Below are 25630 nucleotides of genomic sequence, written 5' to 3' on the forward strand. Positions count from 1 at the left end.
GAGAAGGAGGAGGAGGGGGAGGAGTAGTATGGGCGAGGAGGGAAGGGTCTGAAACGCGCACGATTTACTTTGCAAACGACAAGGAACTCGGTAAACTCCGAGGCGCCCCCGATACGACACCCCCGTCTGAAAACTTGGCCAATAAGCGACGAAAACAAGAAAGAGGCGCGCCTCTCCGGGGGGTGGGAAGGACGGGGTGCATAAACGTAAGCAGGTACGTTAACGGCTTCAAAACAGTCGAATATATTTCCCGGATCGACGCCGCTCTTCTTTCTCGGCGTCGTCGTTCTTCTTCGGCTCTTCTTCCGCTTGGACCGCGATTACTCGCCGGCGTGCTTTTTCCTCGGCCGAACGTCGAGTTCGCTGAAACCGTCGGAGACAATCGTCGCGCGGAGAGAGCAACCGCTCTTGTAAACAGCCCGCGAACCGTGTCCCCTTCCGGGACGCGACTCTCTTTTAACCGTAGACGAAAAACTTCCGCTACGGATCGTACGATCACCGAGCGAATAAATCCGCGGAACGGACAACTCTTTCCTCGCCCGAACTTTCGAACTCGCGACAAATTGTGCAATTCGTCCCGGTCGCGCCGGGAGCCTGTCCGCTTCCGAATCGGTTCCCTTTTTTCCATTTTTGAGCATTCGACGTCGCGTTGTTCTTACCGAACGATAAATCGTTGGACGGGGATCCGATCTCCGGTCGTTCCGTAATCAATCGACGGGTTCGCGCGCGGACGAACGGGTACGGTTTTCGCTTCGGACGCGTTTTTCGCGACGCAACGACCTCCGCGACCGCACGGAACGTTCGAGAGTCCCTCGACGCGGTGAATCGCGGCGTTGGATTCGAAGCGTCGCGTCGCGCGAGAACGTGTATCTTGCCGGGCGCGCGTGGAGGGAAAAAGTGGACGAAGCGGTCGGGATCGAGGAAGCTCGAAAGTCGAGAGGGGCTTGCCAGGGGGAGAACGGAGAAACGGAAGAAAAGAGAGCGCGGACCGAACGGAAGAAGCGGAGGGGCGAGAGAGAGAGGTCCGCGAAAGCTGGCTGCAAGAAATAATTGAGGGAAAGGGGCGAACCGGAGCGGAGAAGCGAGGGTGGCTGCCGGGAAGGACAAGGGGCGGGGGAGGGAAGGATTGCAATTGTGGTTGCGGGTACTCGCTGGAAACGCGATTCACGCTCGCCGGAACCGATCGATGCGCCGAGTCGACCGACAGCTGCGGCTGCAGCTGCAGGTAGAACCGAGCCAGCCGGCTCTCGACGTAGAAGCGACAGCGCTCTGTCGCGGCTCTCTTCGCTCGGATCGAAGCGAGGACGACGCATTAGCGCTCGTACACCGTTGCCTCCTGAACGCTTCGCGATAATACGCTTCCGCGTGCAGGGTTCCCGCGTGTGTGGGTGAACGCACCCAAACGGGCAACCGGTGCCGCGTAGGTGAATGCATGCCTGGCCGCGCGCTTCGAATAACAGCGAATGGAGCACCGCAAGAGGAAGATCCGCAACCCGTTGCAATGCGCGCCGAACGATATCGCGTTGTAACGTTGCGCGAGAATTTCACCAACCCTCTTTGTGCGCCCGGAAAACCGGGTCGCCGCGCAAGGTCGCCCCGCGATACCTAACCGAACCGAACCGATCGTTCGGTGCGCGAGACACCGGAGAAGCGTCCGAACGATGGAAAGCTTTCGCGAACAACGTTCTCGCGCGTTGCGACGACACTTTTTTCGACGCCCCGTTATCCGCGGAGAACGTCGTTTCCATCGTAATTGTTTGGTCGTCGATCGATCCTCGGCCACGAGAAACGTAAATTTTTGGTTATCGCGCGACCGAGTTTCCCTCGCGCGATTCTCGATAAAAGCAGCCTCGTTAACACGAGAATAAAATAGCGGGAAAAAGACGAACGAGCAACGACGTCGATCGCGCGCGTCAGATCCATCAACGCGAGTCGATCGACCCTCGGTTTCCCTCCTGCGGCCGCGCGTACGGTTTTTAACGCTTCCCGCTCGAGCGGAACGGGATCGAGCGAGAGCTACGCGCCTCGGGCCGCGCCCGCCGCGAAACGTGTAAACGACAGCTGTAACGAATGGCCTGATTAATTTGTTCCGAGACGATGATCGATCCCGGGGCGAAGTTTTTCATTTGCCGAGCGCGAGATCGTTTTCTAACGGGGGCGTCGTAACGCTCCGCTCTCTCTCTCTCTCTCTGCTTCTCTCTCGCACCGAGTACAAAGTTTGAGACTTGGAACAAGGTCAACGGCTGCCTCATTGGCGGTAACGGTGGTTGCACTCGACGTATCGTGCAAACGGGTAATATTTTAACGTTTACCGAGGTCGTGCGATTCGATCGTTGGCGGCACGACGAAGCAACGGAGAACGATCGGCCCGCAACCCCGGAACCGGTGGGGACTCGCCGGTTTCGTTGGTAACGACGTTAGGGTCGACGTAATCGAGTCACCGGCGACGCAATCCACGGATCCTGGACCCGAAATACGCGTTCTTCCGGCATCGAATTACCGGCCGCTCGTGTTTGTCGTTCGTCAAAACCGGACCGCTCTTCTTTCACTCTGATCTCTCGGTGTCTTTTTTTCCCGTTTCGTTCCACTCGTTATACATTCCGCGTTATTTACCGAACGCGTTTACTTCCTTTCCTCGAGCGTTCCGCGTACGCTTTGTATTTCGGTTAAACGCCGTTGGGGGACTCGATCCTCGAGCGTGTAATAGCTCTCGGCTGGTCTCCGTCTGTCTCTCGTTCGTCTTGCTCGAAATTCCGAGGCTCTCGAGCGGGAAGATTGCCAAGTATTCCGAGCGGTAGGAGAGAGGAGGGCACCGAGTACCCTCGGCCCGGTCCGAGCGGGCTGAAAAACGCGAACCGCGAGGACGTATCGACGGCCATGTACGTCGAGTAGCGTCGTTCCTTATCGGGTGGGTCCTTCTGGCTTCTTTTTCCGCGTCGTTCGGCTTCCACGGGGAATCCCAATTTACCGGTATTCAAAACGGGCAATAACTCCGGCGAGTTTTTTCGTACGCGGCGCGGAATCGGCCGATCGGCCTACATACATATATGTATGGTGGACGGCGAGGGCCCGCGAGTTCGGCCGTCGGCCGTCGGCCTCTCGTAGCCATTTTTCCGCTCGGAGCTTCGCCCCGGTGGCCCGTAAGACCTCGAAATTTATTTTATCCCCGCGCTCTTGTACCTTCTCCCTGACGCCCGCGCGTACGCCAAACGAGAGAAACCAGGAAATCCACGGTACAGAAAATTTATCGGCTCGGAAAGTTCTCGGCTGCATTCACTGGTCGCGGGAGAATCTCTATTTCCCGGACACTCGCCGGTGGAAAAAAAAAGACGATCGATCGAAAGAACGGCGCGGTAGTCAGCCGACGAGGTGTAAATTCGTCCGACGGGGGAGCGAGCGTATCGCGGGAGAGCGACGGGAACGCGCTGTCTCCGGCTAGAAATTATTGCGCGGAGCTACGCCGCCGGTGACTTACGCGATTCAATCGAACGAGACCGTTCCTCCCGCGCCGATTTTCACGGCACCCGGAACTTTCGAATCGCGGGATCGTGCCCGATCGTTCCAACTTCCCGTACGACCGGCTACGTCCGCCGTTAATAATAATCAAGATTTTATTCGAGTCCCGCGAGTTCGTCCCGGGGTAGGGAAAACCACAATTTGCTCAAAGTTTTCAAGGATCGATCGAGGTGCGCGTCGAGTCGTACCGTTTCGAAGGAATTAACGCGAACCGAGTCCGGACACCGATCGGGACCGTTCGTATTCCGTCCGCGATCGCAATTTACGATATTACCCGGCAAAGTTCGACGAAACGATCGTTTTCGAAAGCCGGCTGGCTTCGAGCAACCGCCCCGGACCGCGTTTTTAAGTCGCGATGTACGAACCGGAACGCTCGAGCACGGAACGCCTCGACTTCCTCCCTCGACCCGTGCTCCCGCCACCGCCACCGCCCCCTAACGGCCACGTAATCCTATTAGAAAGGCCCCGGGAACGCTTATGCTTCCCGAACAAACATTTAATACGCGAAAACTTTCTTCGAACCGTCGCTGCTGCGGAATCGACGACTGCGTAAAACCCTCCTACGAAAATTCCGCTCCCGCGAGACGAGTCCCGCAAAATCAACGCGAGCGTATTCGCTAAGGTTACGGGGAAAAGTGCTCTCGAAGGTACCGTGGTTTGCGCTCGTTTCTCACTTCGCGATCGGAAGGAACATTGTCGATCCTCGTGGCTCGCGCGCCGTGAAAATCGTGTTTTCTTCTCACCGAGGGTGGAAATTCACAAGTGATTCTCCTCGATCGAACGTGTACAAGACACAATTATTCGTGGCTGGTCGAGCGACGTCGCGAATACAAATAAGCTCGGATCACCGCGTAGGGGCTCTTGGCCCTCTTCCGGTTCTCGCAGCGGACTCGACTGTTCTTCGCCGGAACGGTTTAATATTCCCTTCCCCGGGCGACCGCCGCAATCTCGTCCGTCCAACGCCAAATTTTACGATGCCGGGCGCGTGCTCGGCAATAACTAACGCTCCCGGAACCTCTCGCGGCACGAGATTTCGATTCGTGAATCTTGACCGTAGCTCGCTCGAAAGGGCCACCGTTGAAACGCGACCGGAGCTCGTAAATCGTGGATCGTTACGAACGCGACTTTGGCCCGGTGGGGAGTGCGGAGCCTGGAAGGTTCCAATTATCGGACCTCGTCGAACCGAGCCGGTCCTCTCGCGAGCCGTCGATCTCGCGCTGTAATACGAGCGACGGTAACGAGCGGAAAGGGCGAAAGGCTGCCCGGCGAGCCCTCGGTAGAATCGCGAGCACGAACGCGGAAGAGAGGGTCCTCCTCCACGGTGACGATCGAACGGACCTCGACCGCCGATGCGACCGCAACCGCGTCGACGACAATGGTCTCGTGCTCGATGAAGCAACGGTGACAGCGATGGCAAAGCCCGACACCCGACGCCCGACACTGACGGCAACGACAATGTCGATGACGGTCATCGCCGGGTACCATCTACCGTGAACGGTCCAACGGTCGCGCCTCGCGACGATCCCCCGACCGAAATTGATTTCGTCGCTCCACGAACGAGGAACGTCCAGGAATTTCCACGGTTTTCTCCGTGCTGGCGAGCTCCGAGCGGGACGTTTCGTACAGCGGAGGGAAATCGCGGACGACGATGCTTCTTTGGCCGAATCGAACGATCCGGAAGGGAATGCCCTCTTCGAGCCGATATCTCGGGACGAAACCCTCGCGATCGCGTTTCCCGTTCGCGAGTTATTTTCGGTACGGTGTTGCGCGCAGTCCCGATGCGGATCCGGTAACGAGGTATTGCTTTCCGGAATATTAAAAAAAGAAAGAAAGAAATAGAAAAAACTCCCCCCGGCAAAGAGAAGTCGTTCCGTCGACCATTTCGAAAATTGCGAGCCATTGTCGTTTTCGATATTTCCTGTCTACCTTGAATTCTCTTTTCCCCGAGGGAATCACGGTTGATCGCGCGGCAGACAGCGTTGCGTTTCGAATTCGTAACGAACAGAGATATGGAAACGCGAGCGCGTCTACGCGACGCCGAATGTTTTGCGGTCAAGGTCGGAAGGAAGGTCGCGCGGGATATCGCGCAACGAGGAAATCGGAACGCAGCGGATACGACGGTACGATTCGCGGAGGAGGTCCGTTCGAACCGCGCGATTCGTTTCCCCTGTCGCGGAACGGAGTCGATTACTCACCGTGGCCATTGTTCCTCCCGAGTGTCTCGGTTTACGCGCTCGATAGGTCCGCGCGAGGGAAAGTATTCGAGACCGTAGGGCCGTGTTCGATCCCATCGGACGTCGAGTAATTTCAATACCGCGGGAGCTTATTACCGAGCACCCGTTGCCGGGAGTCCGCTATTATCGAACGCTGCGCCCCGGTATCCAGCAGCGATAATTATAGATACATCGGATATTCGTAGGCGAACAATGCGACACGGAGGCGCGAGTTATCGACCGGTCGTACCGAAAACGGCCAGGATAGTTCGAGATCGACGCCGGGGTATCGGTGGTCGCTGGTCGAACTCGTTACACCGATAAACCGTGCCACGATCGGCACGGCGTGTCTTTATCGGGATTTTTATTCGAGCCGTAATCCGCGTCATTATCGGCCCACGGCGGTTCGAATTCCATAAGCCGACGTGGTTTATCGCGATCGGGCGCGCAACGTTGCCGCCCGATCGAAGATCAACGAGCCGCTATCGACGCCGCGGCGACGTTTTATTTCGGTCGCGTGCTACGGTGCGTTCGTCACCGTCCCCTCGTTTCGCCACCGACCCGTACCGACCGTCCCGAGTTCGAAAACCGACGCCAATCGCATTAGCGCGACAGTCGGCGAGCCGTCCTCTCGAAAGTATCGCCCCCTCGGTGGTAATAGATTAGCGAGCCGCGCGACAACAGCGGTCGCGATTACGGATACCGAGCAAACACGAGTAACTCTCCTTCGATCCCCGACGAACGACATCCTTCTTCGCGAATTGGAAGCAACGGGCTATCGCCTTAACGGGTCGTCAAGTTCGACTTGGAAAACAATTTCGGTCTCCCGTCCCGGCTCGCTCGAGGGGAGTACCGCAATTTATGCGAGATACCGTCCGCCCGTATTAATTTGCCGTTCGTGAGTTTCTTCGCGCGCAATTCCGCTCGGTATCTGGAACTTGTATGCTAATACCGCTCCGTATAAATACGCGTACACGACGAACGGGTAAAATTTATTCGTACGGGGAAGGGTACGCGTCGAGTCCGACCGGTGCCAGTGGAAACGTTCCGCGATGGTCGGACCAGAGTCCGAGGGATCTTCGAGCTCGAGTTTCTCGAAAAGTTCTCCTCTTCGTTTTCGATTCGGATTTTCACCGAGTAACGTTTCGCGTCGTCCGTTTGTTTCTCGATTTCGTCTCCGTCGCGCGTGAAATCGCGTTCGCATCGAGTCCGAGCGCGACACCGAACGCGTCCAGCTTTTCCCTCGGTCCCTGTTTCATCGGGGCAACACCTAAACGGACAGATATTTCGCCTCGCGCGGTAAAACGGTCCTCCTTTTTTATTTTTTCCATTTTTCTCGTTGCCCCTCGTTTTTCAGAATTCGGTGCCTTTTGTCGCGTCGCGCTACCTCTCTCTCTCTCTCTATCTCTCTCTGTCTCTGTTCGGTTTTTGGCGCGTCGACGCCGTGGACGCGGATAAAATTTTCGACGAGCGACGCGGTCCACCGCCGTCGGGAATATTCGAAGCTCGCTTTGTCATCGAAGCTCGCGCGAGCACAAAGCCGGGCCGACGGTTGTCGCGAAATGTCGTTAGATACCGGGCGCGACTGCTCGTTACACCGACGAGGCTTCGAATAATGCCTCGCGAGTCGCCGGACAATACCCGAACGATGTTTTTACATTCGCGATCGGTCGTTTGTTCTACCGTGTCGCTTGGCGTCCCCCTGGCCCCTCGGTCTCTTCGCGCGTCATCGACTTGTGACGCAAACTACTCGAAATAAGCGCGACCCGATACGCGGTGGTGCCGGTTGACCGTACGCGAAACAGATTTCCCGGAATAACGAGAACAATGCGCGGCTTTGTGCGACAGAAATTGCTCGGAATGCATCGGTTCGAGCGTTAACCGTGACAAAACGTCCCCGAAAATGTCGAGTATCGTTAAACGGAGACTCTGCGAGAGCGTTCCACTGTTGCGTGCTCTCCAAGCGTTTATTTTCTTCTCTCTCTATCTCTCTCTATCCCTCTCTATCTCCCTCTTCGTCTCTCGATGCAATAAGAGAAACGTTTCCGGTACGACGAGAACCGATCCAACGACTCACTCGTTAATTTCGAACCGGTCCGAACGAGAAGGGTCGTTACGAGAAATGTAAGAGAAAAGAGGGCGAGACAATAAGTAGCGGAAAAGGGAAAAGAGTCCATTACGTATTGCGAGAATATTCATCTCGAAGTTAACGAACGGGAAAACTCCACCTTTTCCTCCACCTGACTCGCGGAACCGTCTCCTTTCCAGCGCCGAGACGACGCGTTCTTTACATTTCCTCGTTATTATTATTATTATTATTATCATCGTTATTATTATTTTTAGCCGCTCGAACGGTCGCGGGGCGTGTCGTTGACGCAACTTTTCCCCGGCGACGCCCCGAGACGGCTCGAAACGCGACGATGGCTCGTGTTTTTTGCCGCGAGTCGCGATTTTTACACCCGGGCTTCGAAAATAATGAAAATTCCGCAAGAACGGGCCGCGATCGCGATTATTCGACGCCTGCCGCCGACCGATGTCGGGACAATGAAACGACTGCGATTGTTGGGGCGGTATTAACGACCGCGGCGGAATTTTCGTTATCGATTCGTCCGCTCGCGCGAGCTCTTGACGCCCGTTTACATATTTCACTGGAAATTGTACCCGGATCGCGTTCGTTTGTTCGACTTGTCCCCGAACGGCGAGCAAGGAGGACTTCCCTTCCAAAGTTCATTGTTTAACCAACCGTTGCACCGTACGGGGTTCGAGGGCAGCCTCGAGGGAGGGATTACGGAAGATGGCCCGTTTCGCACCCCGTCGTAAACTCGGCGCACCGGTTATTGCGACCCGGTGCCCAGAAATTTATTACACCGACCGTTTCGATCGTAATTGATAATTGTAAGATAATCGTGGACACGCGCGATATCGCGAGCGACGCGCGACAGCCTCGGTGAAACGCAACCAACGAGACACGACCGGTGTCGATATTAAACCGAGCCGACTGACTCCAAGTTGCTCAATTATATAATATATAGAATTAAATTTAAATTATAATTATTCGCGTAAAAGCGTTCGCTCTTTGTATCAAAAATATCCCCGGGGCTATTGGGTTCCGATGATCGTTCGTTCCGTTTCGACGAAGCTCTCTCGGCTTTCGAAATTATCGATCGATCGATCGACCGATCGATCGATTCCGCCCGTACGATTCTCGGCTCTTCCGCGTAAACGCGTCAACCTGTCACGTTCCGAGCGTGCGTCAATACGCAACGGGAAGCAACCTTAAACAATGTTCCCGCGCAGACAAGAATGTTATTAGCCGTCGACGATTGACGGCCAGGGAACCATGAATTATCGATTCCTCGCGAGACACGCACGCCCGATTGCCCCCTACCACCGTTTTCTTCCGTTTTTTTTTTTTTTCTCCTCTTTTTCCTCCACCCTCCAAAGTCAACGCGACGTACCCGATCGGCGAGCACCATCGATCGATCGATCGTGGAAAATCTCGCGAGTACCGCGACTCTTCCCTTCGCCAGCGACCGGGGGGTAAGAAAAATAATAGAACGCGCGACGACCGAAGGGAAATAACTGCGAGCGATATCGCGTATCTCTCCGCGTTCGACCTTCGACTTTCGACTTTCCGCGTCGTCCTCGAGGAAAAATATTAACGATAAAAGCGTGAAAGTCTCGCGAATAACCGGACCCGGTAAATCACCCTCTCTGACAAGTGATGTTTTCATCGTTCCTCGAATGACAACGCTCGAGAAGAGATTAATCACCCGCCAACGGGGGGTGGGGAGAGGATTGGCGCGTTGGAATGAATTTTTTCCCTAAAATATGTGCCGCGCTGGGTCGCGTGTAAGTGTTATAAAGTTCGTTTATTGGCTGACCCCCGCTTCTCCGCGCTCGGTCGTCGTTACGCCGGTCGACCTTTGCACGATAAGTCATCGGTTGACAAGTAATATTTTTATCGTTTCTGAAAGTGACATTGCTCGAAGGAAGATTAATCGTTCGGCAGGCCCGGGATGTGGGCGATTGTTATCGATGGAAACAAGCGGATACCGGGGCTTGCGCGAGAACCCGAAATCGCGGCTACCAGAACCTCGGCTCGAGAAACGATCGCGCCTCGAATCCCGAAAATATCCCGGAACGACGCGTACGTCGAGCTCTCCGAAATTTTCGGCCATCGAGAACGAGTGTACCGGCCGCGATCGCGAAATCCTCCAACGAAATTTGCGAAAGTAATTATCCAGAAACGAGCTTCGAGTGTCCCGACGTAAAGGCGCGTAAAAGGGAAACAAAATAATAATCGAGAGAGGAAGTAGCTATAATAACGTTATCCGGAGCGTAAAGGGTAAAATTCGGTAATGTACCGTTATTAAATCCAAGCCCGATTAAATCTCTAAATTTCATAACGAAAATAGCGTTGGACGATTCAATGACCAGCCGGTGCCTTTCTGTTTCAGGGGCATTTTACAACAGGGCAGGAAGAATTACGAGGAGGCCATTCTGAGTTATCAGCGAGCGATCCATTTCCGACCTTCGTTAGCTCGTAAGTATTTTCATTGCTCCGAAAAAGGGCAGTTTTCTCCGTGAAAAATAGCGTGCCTAAGCATTCCGGGTAATATTTTTTTCTTAAAGAATTTCACCCGGCTCGTAAATCCCGGTTACGCGCAATCGCGACGATACACGCTCGAACGTTTCGCGGCGAATTAATGTCGGACGACTGATTCGTTGGAAGAATCGAATCGCGATGAAAGGCAGAGTTTCGAGTAACGAAACAAATCACTTACATTACGAGCCGACGATACAAATAGACGGATGGAATTGGAAGGACACGAATCGGGAAATTTATCGTTCAAAATTGCGAAGGGAATTTATCGTTTTTCGGTGAATTTATACGGAGCTGCGATTTCTAAGCGCGGAGAGACACATAGATCGTGCAAATGGAAGCTCCGATTCGTCGAATCGAAGACGGTCGTAAAGCGTTCTATAAATTAAAAATCGAACCGTCCGCAGACCTAACCTCCCGGTCTCGCTGATGTAACGGATGACTAAAATTAACCTTACGTTCCACGGGGTAATAAAGACACGGAGACCAATTTTACGGAGTAAGTTTAAGAGCCTGAATGACGAAATAAATTTCGAGAACCGAACAACTAGGGCGACCCTTAGCATTTATCCCTTTTCCACTCGAAAAGACAACCTATCGAGCTCTACAGCGTCTATGAAACGCGCGCACGAGTCGGTCGTTTACGTTTCACAAGGGTACTTCCGTTTTTCCGCTTTTACAGCGTGTCTGAAACGTAACTATCGACCCGTAAACCGAAACGCGCGAGGCAACAATTTTTGCACCGAAAGGGCTAATAGCCCCGCGTGTTAATTTAGCGAGTGTAACGTGAAAGTAATTATCGAAATATGATACACGCGAGGGAACGATCGAAAATATACGCTGGATAAAAGAGATCGAGGATACGAATCGAGATACACGATATCGTTCCACCGACCGGCCGAGCACAAAACAGAAGGCGCAACAAACCGATGACCGTCAGCCTCCGTTAGGAAACACGGTTCGTCGAACCGAAATTCGAATTCGCTTCTTGACTGCCGATTCCTTCCACGATTGTCGTTCCAAACTCTTACACGCGTACCAACGTTACAATTTCTTCCAAATTTCCATCTTCGGTTTTGTGAAAAATTGTCGTCGATGTTTTCGGAAAACTCACGTTCGAGAGAAAAAAAAAGCAAGTGAAACGGTGCCGGATAATTACAAGCGGTAGAGCGGGTAGAGAAAATACGGTCGGAAAGCTTTTGCTGTCGACGGTTGTCATCCCCACCTCTTGTCGCGTTCAAACCATGGAAAATACGATTCAATCTCCAAGTAGCGGAGGTCGACGTAGCAGCGGTCGCGAGACTCCATCGAGATAACTCGTATTTGTTCTTCGTTATGCGTGTTACCGTGTTCCGGAATGTTCGCGACAGAAATTCCACCGCGAGGAAAGGGGACACGGGCAGTATCGCTCGGTACGCTTTTAAGAAACTCCCCGGATATACCCGAACCGTATTCGCCGGTGTTTGCCCTATACTCGGAGAAATATTTACCCCTTGCTGGCCAGTGGCCGATATATTGTTTCGAGTTAAGTCGCGGTCGAGAGTTCCCGACTTTCGCCGGTCCGCTACCGCAACGTAAATATTATTCCTATTTATTTTGTCTCCGTCGCGGTCGTGCTCTCGGTGCTGGCCACGATTTTTCTGACACCGTATTAAACCTCTGAAATATCTTTCGGAAATGTCAACGCAGATTGGGCACGTATTTTCTCCAGTTTCCGCGAACCGTTTGCCCAGCGGAGCCGGAATGTTTGTCGCTTCGCGAGCAGATGTTGCGACTTCCGTTCGAAATTTACGCCAGGCCGTACGAAATCGCGCGAGATTTTTCGATGGAACTTTGTACGATTCGAGAAATATTAAATCGATGCGTGTTCCCTCCTGTACGTATCGAACAGTCTAAAAGGTTTTCGACGACGATGAATCGCGTTTCGCTCCCAATTCGTGGAGCGCGCGAAGCACGATTGAAAAGTCGCGTGTCAGAAATTTGCGTGTTTAGATTCAGAAAGTTGAGGCTAGTACGTACAGCCGCCACCAAAGGCGCAACGCGTCGATACGCGCTGCTAATTGTTGCGATTCGTTTTGTTTCGTACTTTAATGTACCCACGAGTTAGCAAAGGAGCCTGAACCCCGTCATGGACATATTCGCAGACTTAATTTATCCGACCGCAAAAAGTTCGTCGAAGCTTCAGTCGACTAGTGGGTTCGACATTCCTGCTACCATCGTCAAAGTATAAACTGAACGAACGGTGAATTTTTGTGCAAATTTATGCTTTTCGAATTTACCGTACGATAAGATATATTTCCCTTGAACGCGATTTACTTAACAACAATAACAAAAATACGGCACAACTTGTTCAACGAGCGGATATTTCGTAAATTATCCAGTTTCTTCGAAAGTTTCATCGAACTCCAGATTCGTCGGTTTCCTTCCTCTCGGAAGGAACAATGTCCGTGCCATCGAACGGTAATTTTTTGCCGGTCTCCGAGTCCGTTGGCGCAAAATCTACGTACACGCTGTAGGCGTAACCGCAGCAGAGAGGGACCGGGGATCGGTTCGCCTCCTTAACGAACCTTCGCGAAGAGCAAAGCACGCGAAAGGGGTTGGAAAAGCACAGAGAGGACGTCGTTTGTCACGCGGACCGAACACTTGATTAAAAAAAGCGCGGTCGCAGTGCCGTGGATGCACGGTAGCCGCTAAAAAAAAAAAGCGGGCCCTTGCTCGGTACCGTCGCGCGGTTGGCGGCACAATGGTTCCACGCGCAGCCCTCCTCGCGCATCGCGTACCTACAGGAAGGGACCGCTCTCCCCCACCGGGGTGACCGTGCTCCGCGTACCGCGGGCCAGTCGGTAGTCATCGACCGATCGTACCGTACGGTTCCCGTACAGCGATTCGCTTGAAGCGTTCTGGAAAAGGTTCATTATCGAGGAAATGCCCAACCGTGCCACGATATTGCTCTTATTTCCCGCTTCCCAATTACCCGAGTATTTATTTTTCTACCTGGATCTCGAGCGAGCGGTCGATGGGGCTCCAGCATTTAACTGCGCACTCGAAGTAAGTTTACGATTCCGCGACGAATCGTTGCCCACTTTTTCTTCCGCTTCGGCAGCTGTGTTTACAAGCAATCGGAGCGTTAACGTCGACGTATTTGCGTTCGGAATGGAGACCGCTGCGTCTCGCCGTTCCAAGCTACGTCATTGTACGATTCGAGACCGATACGTATCGATAACGTTCGACGACCGATCCGAACAATAGTATTCGTTGGTCGTGTTTGCTCGCGCACGATCCACCGGAGGAGCTCTACTCGAATAAATTGTCGAAGAAGTGGTTCTCTCGCGGCGACAACGTACGGTATCTCTTTAACGCAAATCTTACCAGTCGCCGAGCGGCACGATGTCGCGATAAAACGCGGAGAGTGTTTGATAAGCGGATAAAATAAGAGGAGCGAGCGTACCAGGCTCGGGTAATCGGTGCAGGGTGAAAGATCAGATAGGCGAAGTCTACGCGTTCGGTGCGTTGGTATTCTTGCCAGCCGCGGTTGCTTTATATGCACGAACCGGTCCGCTTATGGATGCAAATGCGTTCCAAGTGCAAAGCGCGGACAGCGAAATGCTCTCGCCTGCCGTGGCCGAGCATATTTCGCTCGACGGAATTGCGTTATAATTGTTCCGCGGAAAATTCGCCGTGTAAACAGCATTGATAAAGCGGCTTTCCCGCGCGCAAGAATAATGCACGAGCGAGTGTAGCTCGAGCCGCGGCTCGCTTAAAAATACTCGTTCGCACCGAAACGCGTACACCTTCCAACGGGTTTCCCGCAACAATTTATCTCGCGCGAAACGTAACCGCGCACGGACGTAACCGGTAATCGTCTTAAAGAGAAATCGGATCTTGGGGAACGAGGGATCGCATCGTCCGCGCGAGAAAGAAATACACGAGTGCGAAGTACGAACGAATCGGAGTATACGCTCGCTCCCCGAGCGTTTGGAAAATAATTCGTTCCAAGGCCTAAACACGTGCACGGAGCAAGAGTGCGCGCAACGCGGGACTAACGGATTCGCGAATTTCGCTGAAATTGCGGTACACGTGTTCGGGAACAAGTGTCGGAGAGTCAATCGGAGACAAAGTCGGCCGAGAGTTTCCCAGAGATTACCGTAGTCGCTGAGCAGAGAGAGTCGGAGTTTAAAGAGTTTGCCCGGGGAAGTTATATTTTAGCGTATTTTGGTAAGTTGCTAAACGCAGTTTCCAGTTTCCAACGGAAGAGAACTCGTTCCATTCAATCTGGCTGTCCGCCGTGTTTCCACCATAATCGCGCCCGACTACGGCACGTTCCTCTTTTTAATTCCAAACGCCAGCGTTATCCGGGGGACCTGTTACGTTACAATCGCGAACATCTCGCGAGCGGAAAAACAAAATTCTCTCGATCGATCGCGCGGGGGAGGGAAAAAAAAAAAAAAAAAAAAAAAAGGGAGGACAACGATGCGCGTAGTGGATGGCCGGAGATAAATGGAGCGAGGATCGGGCGGCTTTTCACGGAACAATCGGACGGCCGTGTATTATAAAGCGCGCCTACAGGATGTGTATTAAAAGTTTCGCCAAGTTTATGAAAGGCGCCCCGGGAACGTAATTTAACCGATCTACTCCGTTACCGGGCTTTGCTCGTGTAATTTTATCACCCGTCGTAAAATTTGTTGCGCTCGGCTCGGCCGCCGGACGATATGGAAACTTTGCGTTCTAAGCTGTACCGTGCAAAGAGACGTCGGTAAACTTCGTTACCGCGGCTCCGGCTCCCATCGACGCTATCGACGTTCGCCTCTTTTATTTTTCGTCCTTTTTCCTTCTTTTTTTTTTCTTTTCCGTAGTTTTGTCGCTCCGTTTCGACGCTCTTTGTTCCCTTCGCGCGCGAGACATTCCCGTACGGGGAAGCCGCTCTAATCCGGCGTTTAAAAGACTCGTCGAACGGCAGCGAATTAATTCGCCTTCGACCGACAAATAGTCGAGTCGGGAGCCAATTCGACGCCCGCCGCGAGTTACTCGACAATGGAAAAGAAATACACCGATGCAGCTACGATTGTTCGCCGCGAATCGGATCAAATCGAACGATTACTTCGTCGAATCGAAGACGCGTCAACTTCAGCCGGCACGGTCGCACGGTTGAGGATCGGAAGCCGAGACCGCGACAAAGAATTTGTCGTTGTTGCGAATCGAGCGCGCGAAAGTCGCAAAAACCAACGAAATCGATTTACCACCGGAAACCATCGAACGGTGGAACGCATCGTGCCACAGTTGGTCGCTCGTTGATCGATTTCCGTCAACTCCGGGACGATTGTTAAAACGAGGAACCGGAAAATTTCTCCCACCAAGGGACGCGTTGTTCGGACCGTCCGAAAATTAATCGTCGGTTAACGTTTCGCAGACTACGCACTCTCGACTACACCTCCACCCCAAAGACTCCGGAAGCCTCGCGAGTCTTTGACGAATCAAGGTGTCGCGAGAGCCAATTATATTGTACAGAATTCCAAAGTCTTTGACGCTCGAAACGAATCCAGCAAACGGAAGCTTTGATCCCAGAAATCGGAAAGTCTACTCATTTCCGCGAGATTGATGCGCGACAAGATTCCGAGCGAATTTCCGCGTCTAAAGTTCCTTGATACGCAACGAAGTAATTTGCTCGATTAATCGAGTGAGTCTTGTTTGGCGTTGTACTCGCTCCGAGTTGAAGGGCCAATTAAAACGCATTTAGAAATTTTGAACAATATTCCAAGTCGAGAGCGACCGAATTCTCCGAGCCATTGCAGCAACGTATTTAAATGTAAGTACATTACGCGCAATAAGAGCGGAATAGACACCGGTTGATAAAGTAAGTACGCGTTTCGGAATACAATTTCTACCCACGCGCGCGAGCAGATGCGAAACGCGACAAGAGACACCGGAGTATCGCAATTTTGTAGAGGGTGAATCGCGCGTAAGACGATCGCTTCGATTTTCCTACCGTACGCTCTCCATCGCGGAGGACAATTTTTGAACGCTACCGTTCTCGCGGCGAAACGTCTCGATGGAACGAAAGTCGAGTCGTAACCGAGCCTGACAAACGTGCTCCCGAGGCGAATGTAAGCGGACTAACGAGGTCGAACGTTGCGAGCATAAATCAACCGTGAAAAAAGGACCGTCCAGGTGTCGAATTACGATTCACGGTTCTATCGGGACCACGGAACACGGTAAAACAAAGGGAAAAACGAGGGAAACCCAGCCCCGGTGGAGCTTTCATTCGATGGAGATGAGCAAAGCATTGACCTTTTCCGCGCTCTAACGTGAATGAAAGTAGACCCAGGAGGCCAATGAAACAAGTGGCCCTTTCAGCTACATTTAATTATAATCCGAGCTTTAAATTGCTCGCGAGAAGTGGAACGACTTTCGATTGTTGCCGGTCGACCCAAAGAGAGCAAGAGAGAGAGAGAGAGAGCGAGCGAGCGAAATGGCGTCGTGGAAGGAGAGGGGCGACGAGAGAAGAAAGAAAGGAACGACGTCGAGAGCCCTTTGTAGCAATTTTCGCGCCTCCTGCGCGGAAAAATTCGAAGCGGAAAAAGAAAAAGTCTTTCTGCCCGGAGGAACTTTTCCGTAGCGGGGCGCCACAATTAAACCGACGCGCGCGTTGAAATCGTTACGCGCGCGTTGGAGGCAGCTTAACCGTGAAGCGGAGCCACGTAACCGGCTAATGTGGCTCGAGCACTTTCATCGATAATCACCACCCCGGTGACAAACGCTCCAAGTGGCCGCCAAGTGTTTGGGGTAAAAACGCGCGTCGTCGAGCCAATACGCGCGCATTATCGATAAAGAGTAGCCTCGAGCTCGGTCTTCCGAGGGCCGTGGCTGGGTTTATTCATCGGGGTCGCCTCGACGAAATCGGACCACGGATGTTCCATGCTCTCCTCGAAGCCAGTTACGGGCTAATCGTAGACGAAACGTCTCGGTTAATTCGTCCGGTATAACCGCGAAATGTCTCCCGGCGCTGGATCGTGACTTCCACGCCCCGGTGCGCCGGGTATCGACCATCCGGGTTCGATAAACGAGTCTCCGTCGAAGGAGCTCTCGGTGTCGAAGCAACGAGAAGCATTTTAAAGGAGGGAAAAAGTTTGCCAGCGAGAGCCGCTCGACGGAAGGGAAAAAAATAACATCCGAAGCGGTGCACCGGCGAGGAGGACGGTCCCTTTGAACCGCGATGTCTCGCGGCAGGAAACGCCTCCGGGCCGGGGACTTGCTGCGACAGAAACTTTCCAGACTACCCCGTTCGGCTGCGTACGTAAAACGCCTTGCGCGATACACAAGTGACTCAATTAAAGCAACCAACTTCCAACGGGAAGCGGGAGAACCGACGAACAAACAGACGTGTCGGCGAGCACTCGCCAAGTGTACACCCGCCGTCTCGTGTCTGCACACAGCCGACGGGCTGCCGGAGCGGAGCAAGAACCGGCTCGTGGATCTTTACTGCGCGTCGGTTCTTCGCGATCTTGCCGAACAACGACGATTAAATCGAGCAACTTCGGCTTTGAGAGGTCATCGCCGCCCGTAGTCGAAGTGGAGCACCGCCGTGCACGCTCGGACGGGGTTTAAGTAACTCGAAGTAACTTTACTTTGCCTCTCTATTTACAGGACACTGACAGCTTCTGGTGCTCGTTATTTAAGAACGCCAGCTCGGACCTGCCGTTAGTCGAGCACTTTTTACGCTTCCCGACGACCGACTAACAAAATATTTGTACGCCGCGACCGGTTTGGATTCTACGCAACTTTTTAACGCTTCGCCTTTAATCGCGACCGACGCGGACCGATTTTTTCTCGCGACGTACCTCGCCCCCGTGGATTCGGAATCTTCCGAATCGATTTTCAGGGAAATCGAACCTCGCCGAGGGAACGTTTCGCGCGGAGCTTTCGATTTATTTTCGCGGCCGGATATCGCTCGCGCGTTCCGTATGCAACGAACATCAAAAGTGTTTCGCCGTTCGAAATTGAAACGATTCCCCCGGCGGTGGATTCGTATTAGCATTTCGTCGAAGAAACGGATAGGCGGTAGCGAGGAGGTTCGCCGGGCGCGTAGAAAACGACCGATAGACGTTAATTACGGGCCCTTGACGATCGAGGGTAGAAACGAGGACCGCGATCCATTACGAATAACGACAGCATTTGCGCGCGCGGGACACCGGCACTCGCGGCCGGATTAACCAGCCACTCGGAATCCGCCGGTGTCGTTATTAGAAATTCCTCGAAGCCCCTTCCCTCGCGATGTATATTAGTTTACAGCCGCGCTCCGTTTTGCGCGAACAGACAGTCACGGAATCCACGAGCTGTCGTATTCGCTCTTAACTAGATTAATCGTAAAGGGCAGGATCTCCTCTCCTCTCCCGACGATCGCGAGCATTCGAGCGAACGTGTCTACCCGCTTGGCCGAACGTTCCGCAATTTCGCCCTGGATTATTTAATTAGAAACGACACTCGCTTCCTCCGTCCCGCTCTCTTTCCGCGCGCGTTGTTCCTGCCCGTTCGCGTTACGCGCAAACCTCGTTAGCTCCGCTCGAGTCGTTTCCGCGCGGAATCTCGCCGACGATTTCCCCGCCTTTCGCTTTCGATCTTCCGATCGCGGTCCAAAGTGCCTCGACGATTCCCCCTCGTCGAGAAACGCGCGTTTCAATTTTAAGCGGATTCACCGCCACCGGGGACACCGCCAGACAAGAGAAATTAAACCACCTTTTTCGTCGATTCGTCGACTATCGCGCGAAACACCGTCGCGATTGGTCCGTGCACCGGAGAACCTTTCGCAGCCTCGATCTCCGCGGAATTGAGCCCGACTACGATTCGAAGCAGATCCGTAAATAATTCCGCGGACGGTTTCCTCGACGTCGATCTTTGCCGAGCTGCGTGTCAGATTTACCATCGCACCGAGTACGGAATTTCTAGCCGGGTCTCGAGCAGAAAGGTGGTATTCGTTTAAATCTTTCCGGGCGAATTCTTCCCCGAAATTCTCGACAACGCTTCGCTACGTCGAACGCGGAACGAAAATTCGTTCGTCGCTCGTTTAGCTTCCGTTTCGACGCGAACCTCCTCCGTCGAGGCTCGAAGGAAACAAAGAAAGAAAAAGAAGTAAAAAAAAGGAAGGAACCCGACTTTGCGTACCGATCGCGCGAAATCCGAGAACGATCGATCGCTCGTTGGAGAAAGTTTTCCGCGGTCGCGATTTTCACCGGCCGGTGAAACTCTCGCGGTTGGGTCTCGCTCCCGAACATCGATCACCGGGGAAATTCGACGGATCGCCGTGCAATATCTTAATAGCGGTAGCGATCAGTATCCGGAGGACTTTGGACGCGCGTCGGAGAAACGTCAAACGATCCTCGTCGTTCCTCGTACTTATCGTTCACCGATGAACCGGTGCGCGAACCGCGAATTCCATTAATCGGCAAAATTAACAAGACCGCTGGGACCCGGTGAACGGACGCCGGGCGTAGAGGCGGCGCGGGGGGTATCGTTTGATTAATTACGCTCACGCTGCACTTTGCATTTATCTCGAAGCTATTCACTCGACGCTTCGTATTTCCGAATGGAACGAAACGTCGACGCTCGAACGGCCACTTGTTCCGCGAGCAATCTTCGCTCCGCAGACCGAAACCGCGATAGAGCAGCGGGGCTAACGGGGACGGAGGATCCCGATCCTGGGCGAGCGGGGGTCCCGGACAAGCGTCGAGATTCCCGGTTGGATCGTAGGAAATTAGCCGGATTGCCGTACGAGCACTTAACACGATTGATTCGCCCGAACACGGCAATTCGGCCAAGGACTTCCGTTCGTCCTTACCGCAACCCCCTCCGGTGGCTCCCCTCGCCCTCGGATCCTTACCCTGCCCCGTGCCCGAGATCCTCAAAGGGGCCGTACCCGGAATATCCGGGAAACCGAAGCCCGTGATTCGCGAAATTGCTTAGAAAATTACACCCGCGATCCTCCCGTACTCGGCGATGCCCGATACGCCGAGTTACCGCCTCGTAAGTTAACCGTCGCTTCGAAATTCTTCGATCGGTTGTTCGCGAGAAACTCGCGCCTACCGATTCTCTCAGGACCCCGACCGTTTCGAGATCGCGTTGGAAACTCGACCAACGATTCGAACGTTCGCCGGTCGAAGAATCGAGGAAACGCGACGACTTTGAAATCGTCCGCCAGCCGACCGAAAGTTAAACTGGATCGTAAAACGTAACTTTTGATTAGTTCTCGGTGGAATGCCGGACGAAGCGTTTAGAAGGTTATTTTTGTTCGAGAATCGCGAACGAAAGTTAAATTAAAAGTGGAATCGGTCCGAGAGGAAGGTGTACGCATCGTTCCGTTGGTCGAATACGACGCGGCGCGGCGTTACCCCGTCGTAAACCGAGGATTCGCAACGTCTTAACACCCGGGAACGAATTTCGGTAACCGCGAACGGGGAATCGCACCGGCTCGCCACCGAGACGGGAAAGTTCGTTGCGCTTTTTCGGTCCTCGAGAGCACACCGACCGCTCTCCGTTTACCTCCCAGGTGAAACTTCCCCTTTAAAAGGTTTTTTCGCCGGGGAGTTCGGTAGTGGCAACGAAATTTCGAGGGTAGCCACTCCTAAGTCCACGAACCGCGCCCGCTGGCTCGTCGCTTTTTTTTATACCGGCCCTGACCGGCCCTCGGCTCTACGGCCCGCGATATCCTCTTCCAACGTGACGCGTATACCGTCCGGGGAAAAAAGAGGAGAGAGACCCGGAAGAAGCGACACGGGAGACGGACCGAGTCGGGGTAAACGCATTTAGGTACACACGGAAAGTTCGGACGTGCACAAACATGCGCTTAGACGCGCATACACGCCGCCGCGCATATAAACAGACTAGATACACGGAAACTGTAAACACGCGTATCGACGGTCTCCACACATTTTCGCCTCGCGACCGGTCGATAGAGCTCGTGTCCTGGTGTACGTCCGCTGGGTGTCGTAGACGCGGCCGATTCGCCGAAATTTTCGACACCCGCGAAACAATTCGAAGGGCCGAATCGCGAGCGTTTCGAGCATCGTTCGTTTAGTCCGAAATCGAGGCCCCGTGAGTTGTCTCGTCGTCGCGAAACGTTCCCCGAAACAGAACCTCGTAGAAAAGGGCGCGAAAAGACCCAAGGTGGCCGCGAAAGAAAATTTTTCACGCAGAGTTTTCCAACTCCGGATAAATTTCCACCGGAGAATCGTTCGTTGTTCGCCCTAGAACGGTCCTTCGAGGATCGAGTACAAACGCGGAAACTCCAACGAGGATAATTGACGCCCCGTGGTGTCGCCGAGCGGAGAATCGTCGAAAATTACGCAAAATAATTCCGCAAATGGTACTTTATCGCGAGGATTGAACGAAACGCGTTTACTACGGACTCGGTTAACGCGCGACGCTGGTTCCGGTCGGAACGCGTATCGGACGCGGCGTCGTAACTCCCGCGAGATTTCAATTTAGTTCGGTCGAATTTCGATCCAACGTTAGCGGCCGCGAATTGCTCGCTTCCGGTTTCTTGGGACCGGTCCGCGAGCCTCCTGTACCGTTAACGGCCGGTTGTATCGTTTATTTATTTACACGGAACGCGCACCGTATCTCGCCGGTAACGCACACCGCGATTCTGGAAACTGACCCGTGGGTCTTGTCGAGGTATCGCGCGGTTCGACCCTTCGGAACGGGATCGCCGTACACGGGATGTTAACGAAGCCTGAATTATTAGCGCGATGTTCCACGCGGTTACGAACGACGCGGAGATCCATCGACGCTATTAATTCGTCGAAGGATGGTTCGAGGTGGTTCTCGATTCGCGGAATCGAGATTACGAGATCACGTTCGAACCTTTGCCCGGAAACGCATCCCGCCCTGACCGGTGGAAAAATCGAGCTCCGTCCCTCCGCGGCGATACCGGTTTTGACCTCGATTTTCGAACCCGAGAGGGGAACGGTGTACGCGCGATTCGAGAGCGGATTCGCGCGACGAAGAGAACGCGCGAGCGGTCTGCGGCAGTCGTCCGCAAATTGGCGCCCGATCGGTCCACTAATTACTCGAACGAGCCGTGTTTTAAAAGCCGGACGGTTACGAGCGATTTGCCTCGCTAACAGGGGACAAAAAGAAGGCAGCGGAGAACCGTTGGAATTTCGCTACCAATCGGGCCGCGGCTCGTCCCGCTTCGTTGATCGTACGCGACGACGAAAATAGATCGAAATTGCCAACGATTCGGCGGCAATTTCGCCGTCCTCGGTCCGAGCCGCGCCACCGAGGCTGATAATTCGTTTCCGCGTCGAGGAGGGTTCGAACAACGAGCCCGTTACCGGTGGCGTCTTCGCGATCGTTCCGTAAGAGCAACAACGTTCGACAACGAGAACGAACCCGTGCGACGCGGAGCCTCGAATTCGATTCGAGGAGTCGACGTAATCGCTCGTAGCCGGTTACCCGCGCAAAGAAGCGGCACGATCGAGGATCGACCGAACGGGGGTTAAAACGGTCGGGTTAACCGGGAAATTGCAAGGCACACACAAAACTCGACCGCACGATGGAATCTTAATTCCGCGAGCGGCGTAGTTGAATTCGCCACGGCCGGTCTCCCCCGTCTCTCTTCTGGTCTTCTTTCTCGCTCGGTCGAAGCACGCTCCGTCGAAAAGGCTCGATCTTCCCGGTACTCGCGCGTCTTGTTCCCTCTCTCGTTCGTAATTAGGAAGCAAACAGCGCGGCGGTCTTGCCAAGTTGGCGTAGTCGAGGATGAAACGGCAGTTTCCGTCCGAGTCGTTGTTCGTTCGCCGACGGGCATCCTGCGGGCGTAGGGTCCTTCGACCGTCCACGCTCGCTTCGAATCGCGTTCAACGTTTCCGAAGCTCCTCGAACCGTTTCAAAGTGTCCGGTCTGGCCGGTTTCCGCGGCACCTTTTTCCATCCCCCCGAAGAACCGCGCGGTGTCGAATCAACCGCGGCGAAGACCGCATCGGGGCCACCGGACGGTTTTTATTCCCTTCGAAACCCAGCTACCCCGGCTCTCGGTCGAGGAGCTGGTTCGTCGCGGATGTTTTTCCGCCCGCGAGCTCGAGAAGTCGTGGAAACGAGTGTTTTTCGCTCGGTGATATATCGCCCCGTTCCCGCGACCGCTTCCCTTTTTTCCCTCTCCGGTCGCATATATTAGACGGTCGTACTTTCGAGTTGTTATTTCTGATATTCCGTTGCACGGAGTCGACCCGCGCTCGGTATCCATTGTTCGTCGGACGTTCGAAGAAATACGCGCAAAATGGTACGGTGACGGTCCATTTAGGACGCGATCCTCGCTCCCGAGACGAGCGCCTTCGAGATCTTTTCCGCTCGGAAGCTAGACGCCGGGGCGTCTGCGAGCTCGAACCGCGCGCCGCGAAACTCGATCCGATCTTCGTCCAGGGTCGGTCTCCTCGTTCGGGAGCAACTTTGTCCGTAAATTCGTAGCACGAGTCCCCGCGGGATTACGCACCGTGCCGATAAATCGCTCGATCGATCCGTCCGTCCGTCCGCTTGCGCGTCATCGTACTCGGGGATAGAGCCTCGGTCTACGCGAGACCGGTTCGAAGAAGCGATTCGCCGCGGGGGATCGTCGCGACGCGCGAACCGATCGACGGGGGATAATCGTTCGTCGGTGACGCGTTTCCACGGGAAATCAATCGCGCGAGGCGAAGAGGAAACCGATCGCCACGGATCCAAAGCATCCCGGTAATTCCGTGTACCGAGGCAATTGGTTCGGAGAATGCAAAATCGAGGCTGCCCGCCCGGAATCCCCGGTGCGGGATTTCGCCGGGCAGATACGATTACTTGCTCGTCCACCGGCAAAAAGAAATATCGTTCCGGGTCGTCCAATCGTGGTAATTGCCGGGACGGTAATGCAATCCGATACGCACACGAGCCACTTTCCCCCCCGGTTTTTGTTGGCCGCGGCGAAAGCTATCGCAGTAAATATCCCGTCGGTTGAGTCGTAACGAATTTTACAGGTCGCGATCGACGGGAGCCCGGGGGCTGCGAGAGATCGTAAAGCTGCGTTTACATTTACCGAACCACGGAACAACGAATCGGATCGGAACCTATTCCTATTTTCTCGCGAATCGTTCGAAACGAAAGACGCGACGAACTTTATCGCGCGTCGAACAAGACGAACGGAAAGTTCGTTCGACCCTTTCGCGCCGAATTCGATTCCCTTTGCACCGGAAAATTTACCAGGGGTAACCCTCGTTATCGGTGGATCGATTCTCTCCGGGATCGAACGGATTCCCGAATTCGAAGTACAAAGTTTCGTCGAAATCGAAACGACGGAAATTGATCTCGTTTCGCGATCGAAAACGAAAGAAATATTTTCAGTATTTTCCTCGGTGATGACAATTCCCTTCGTTGCAGGTCGGAAAGTAAAAATATATACGCGTGTGCAAAGTACCGACTCGATTCGACGTAGAATCCCCGTATCCGACCCGATCGAAGTTAACGATGTTCGGGAATTAAAATTTAACGACGCGTTCCCTCGTGAATTCGCGATTCGAATATCCGCGATCGAAATTCTAGACGCGGTAAAATAGAAATCGAAGCTGCGGAATATAAAACGGAGGACACGATTTCGTCACCCTGCCCGACGAAAGACTCGCGAAACGGGGCGAGAAGCGACAGAACGAAATCGGAGTACGTGACAACGAACAGCGACAAAAATTTTTTTTTTCTTTTTTTTTTTTTAGAACCGGTAACCGTCACCGACGCGAATTCGACGTCGGTCGATTAACAAATGTCTTCGGGACGCGTCGGTCCGATCGATTAATCTCGTCTGCGTTCGTTGTCGGCTGGTTCGTCGATGGAACAACGAGCGAGTCGATTGTTGCGCAAACGGTAGAACCGAGGGAACTATTTACGAGCGAAAGTACCGTTTGCTCGCGTGTCTTCGAAATCGATTTCCTTCGAAAAAAGAACCGCGACACCGTGCAAAAAACTACTTGGCGGAATTCCTGAGATCTCTGAGCGTCGGTCTGAAACAACCGACGGTTGAAAATGACCCACCGGCGAAGAATAATCGGTCCGCGACTACCCAAGAATCTCCGTTTACGGCGGACTGCGAGTAATAAAGTAAAGTCTGAAGCGCGACAATCTTCGGAAGCCTCGTCCGCTGAATTTGCGCGGCGAAAGTATTCGAAGCGTTCGTTCTTCCCCGTAGATTCTCGCGAAGTAATATTCGGACTCGTACGAAGACGCGAACACGGCGATCGACGAGTAACGAGTCCGCGCCAATTACGCGGTTCTCGAGAGAAGAATCGCGC

At 53.7% G+C, this 25630-nt stretch overlaps 1 protein-coding gene across 6 annotated transcripts in view; it reads left to right on the forward strand.

Moving 5' to 3' along the window:
- Tmtc2 (Transmembrane O-mannosyltransferase targeting cadherins 2) overlaps positions 1–25630 on the forward strand; it is a 168385-nt gene that overhangs the window by 102543 nt on the left and 40212 nt on the right. For all 6 annotated transcript variants that reach the window (XR_012992945.1, XM_076318115.1, XM_076318112.1 and 3 more), the window contains exon 6: positions 10190–10275. Coding sequence is in view for 5 of the 6 variants with exons in the window: in XM_076318115.1 (XP_076174230.1) it covers positions 10190–10275 (86 nt within the window). In the remaining variant the exon portion in view is untranslated. The remainder of the gene's footprint in view (positions 1–10189; positions 10276–25630) is intronic.

This window comes from Ptiloglossa arizonensis, chromosome 8 (assembly GCF_051014685.1).
Source record: "Ptiloglossa arizonensis isolate GNS036 chromosome 8, iyPtiAriz1_principal, whole genome shotgun sequence".
In the NCBI taxonomy this organism is placed as follows: domain Eukaryota; kingdom Metazoa; phylum Arthropoda; class Insecta; order Hymenoptera; family Colletidae; genus Ptiloglossa; species Ptiloglossa arizonensis.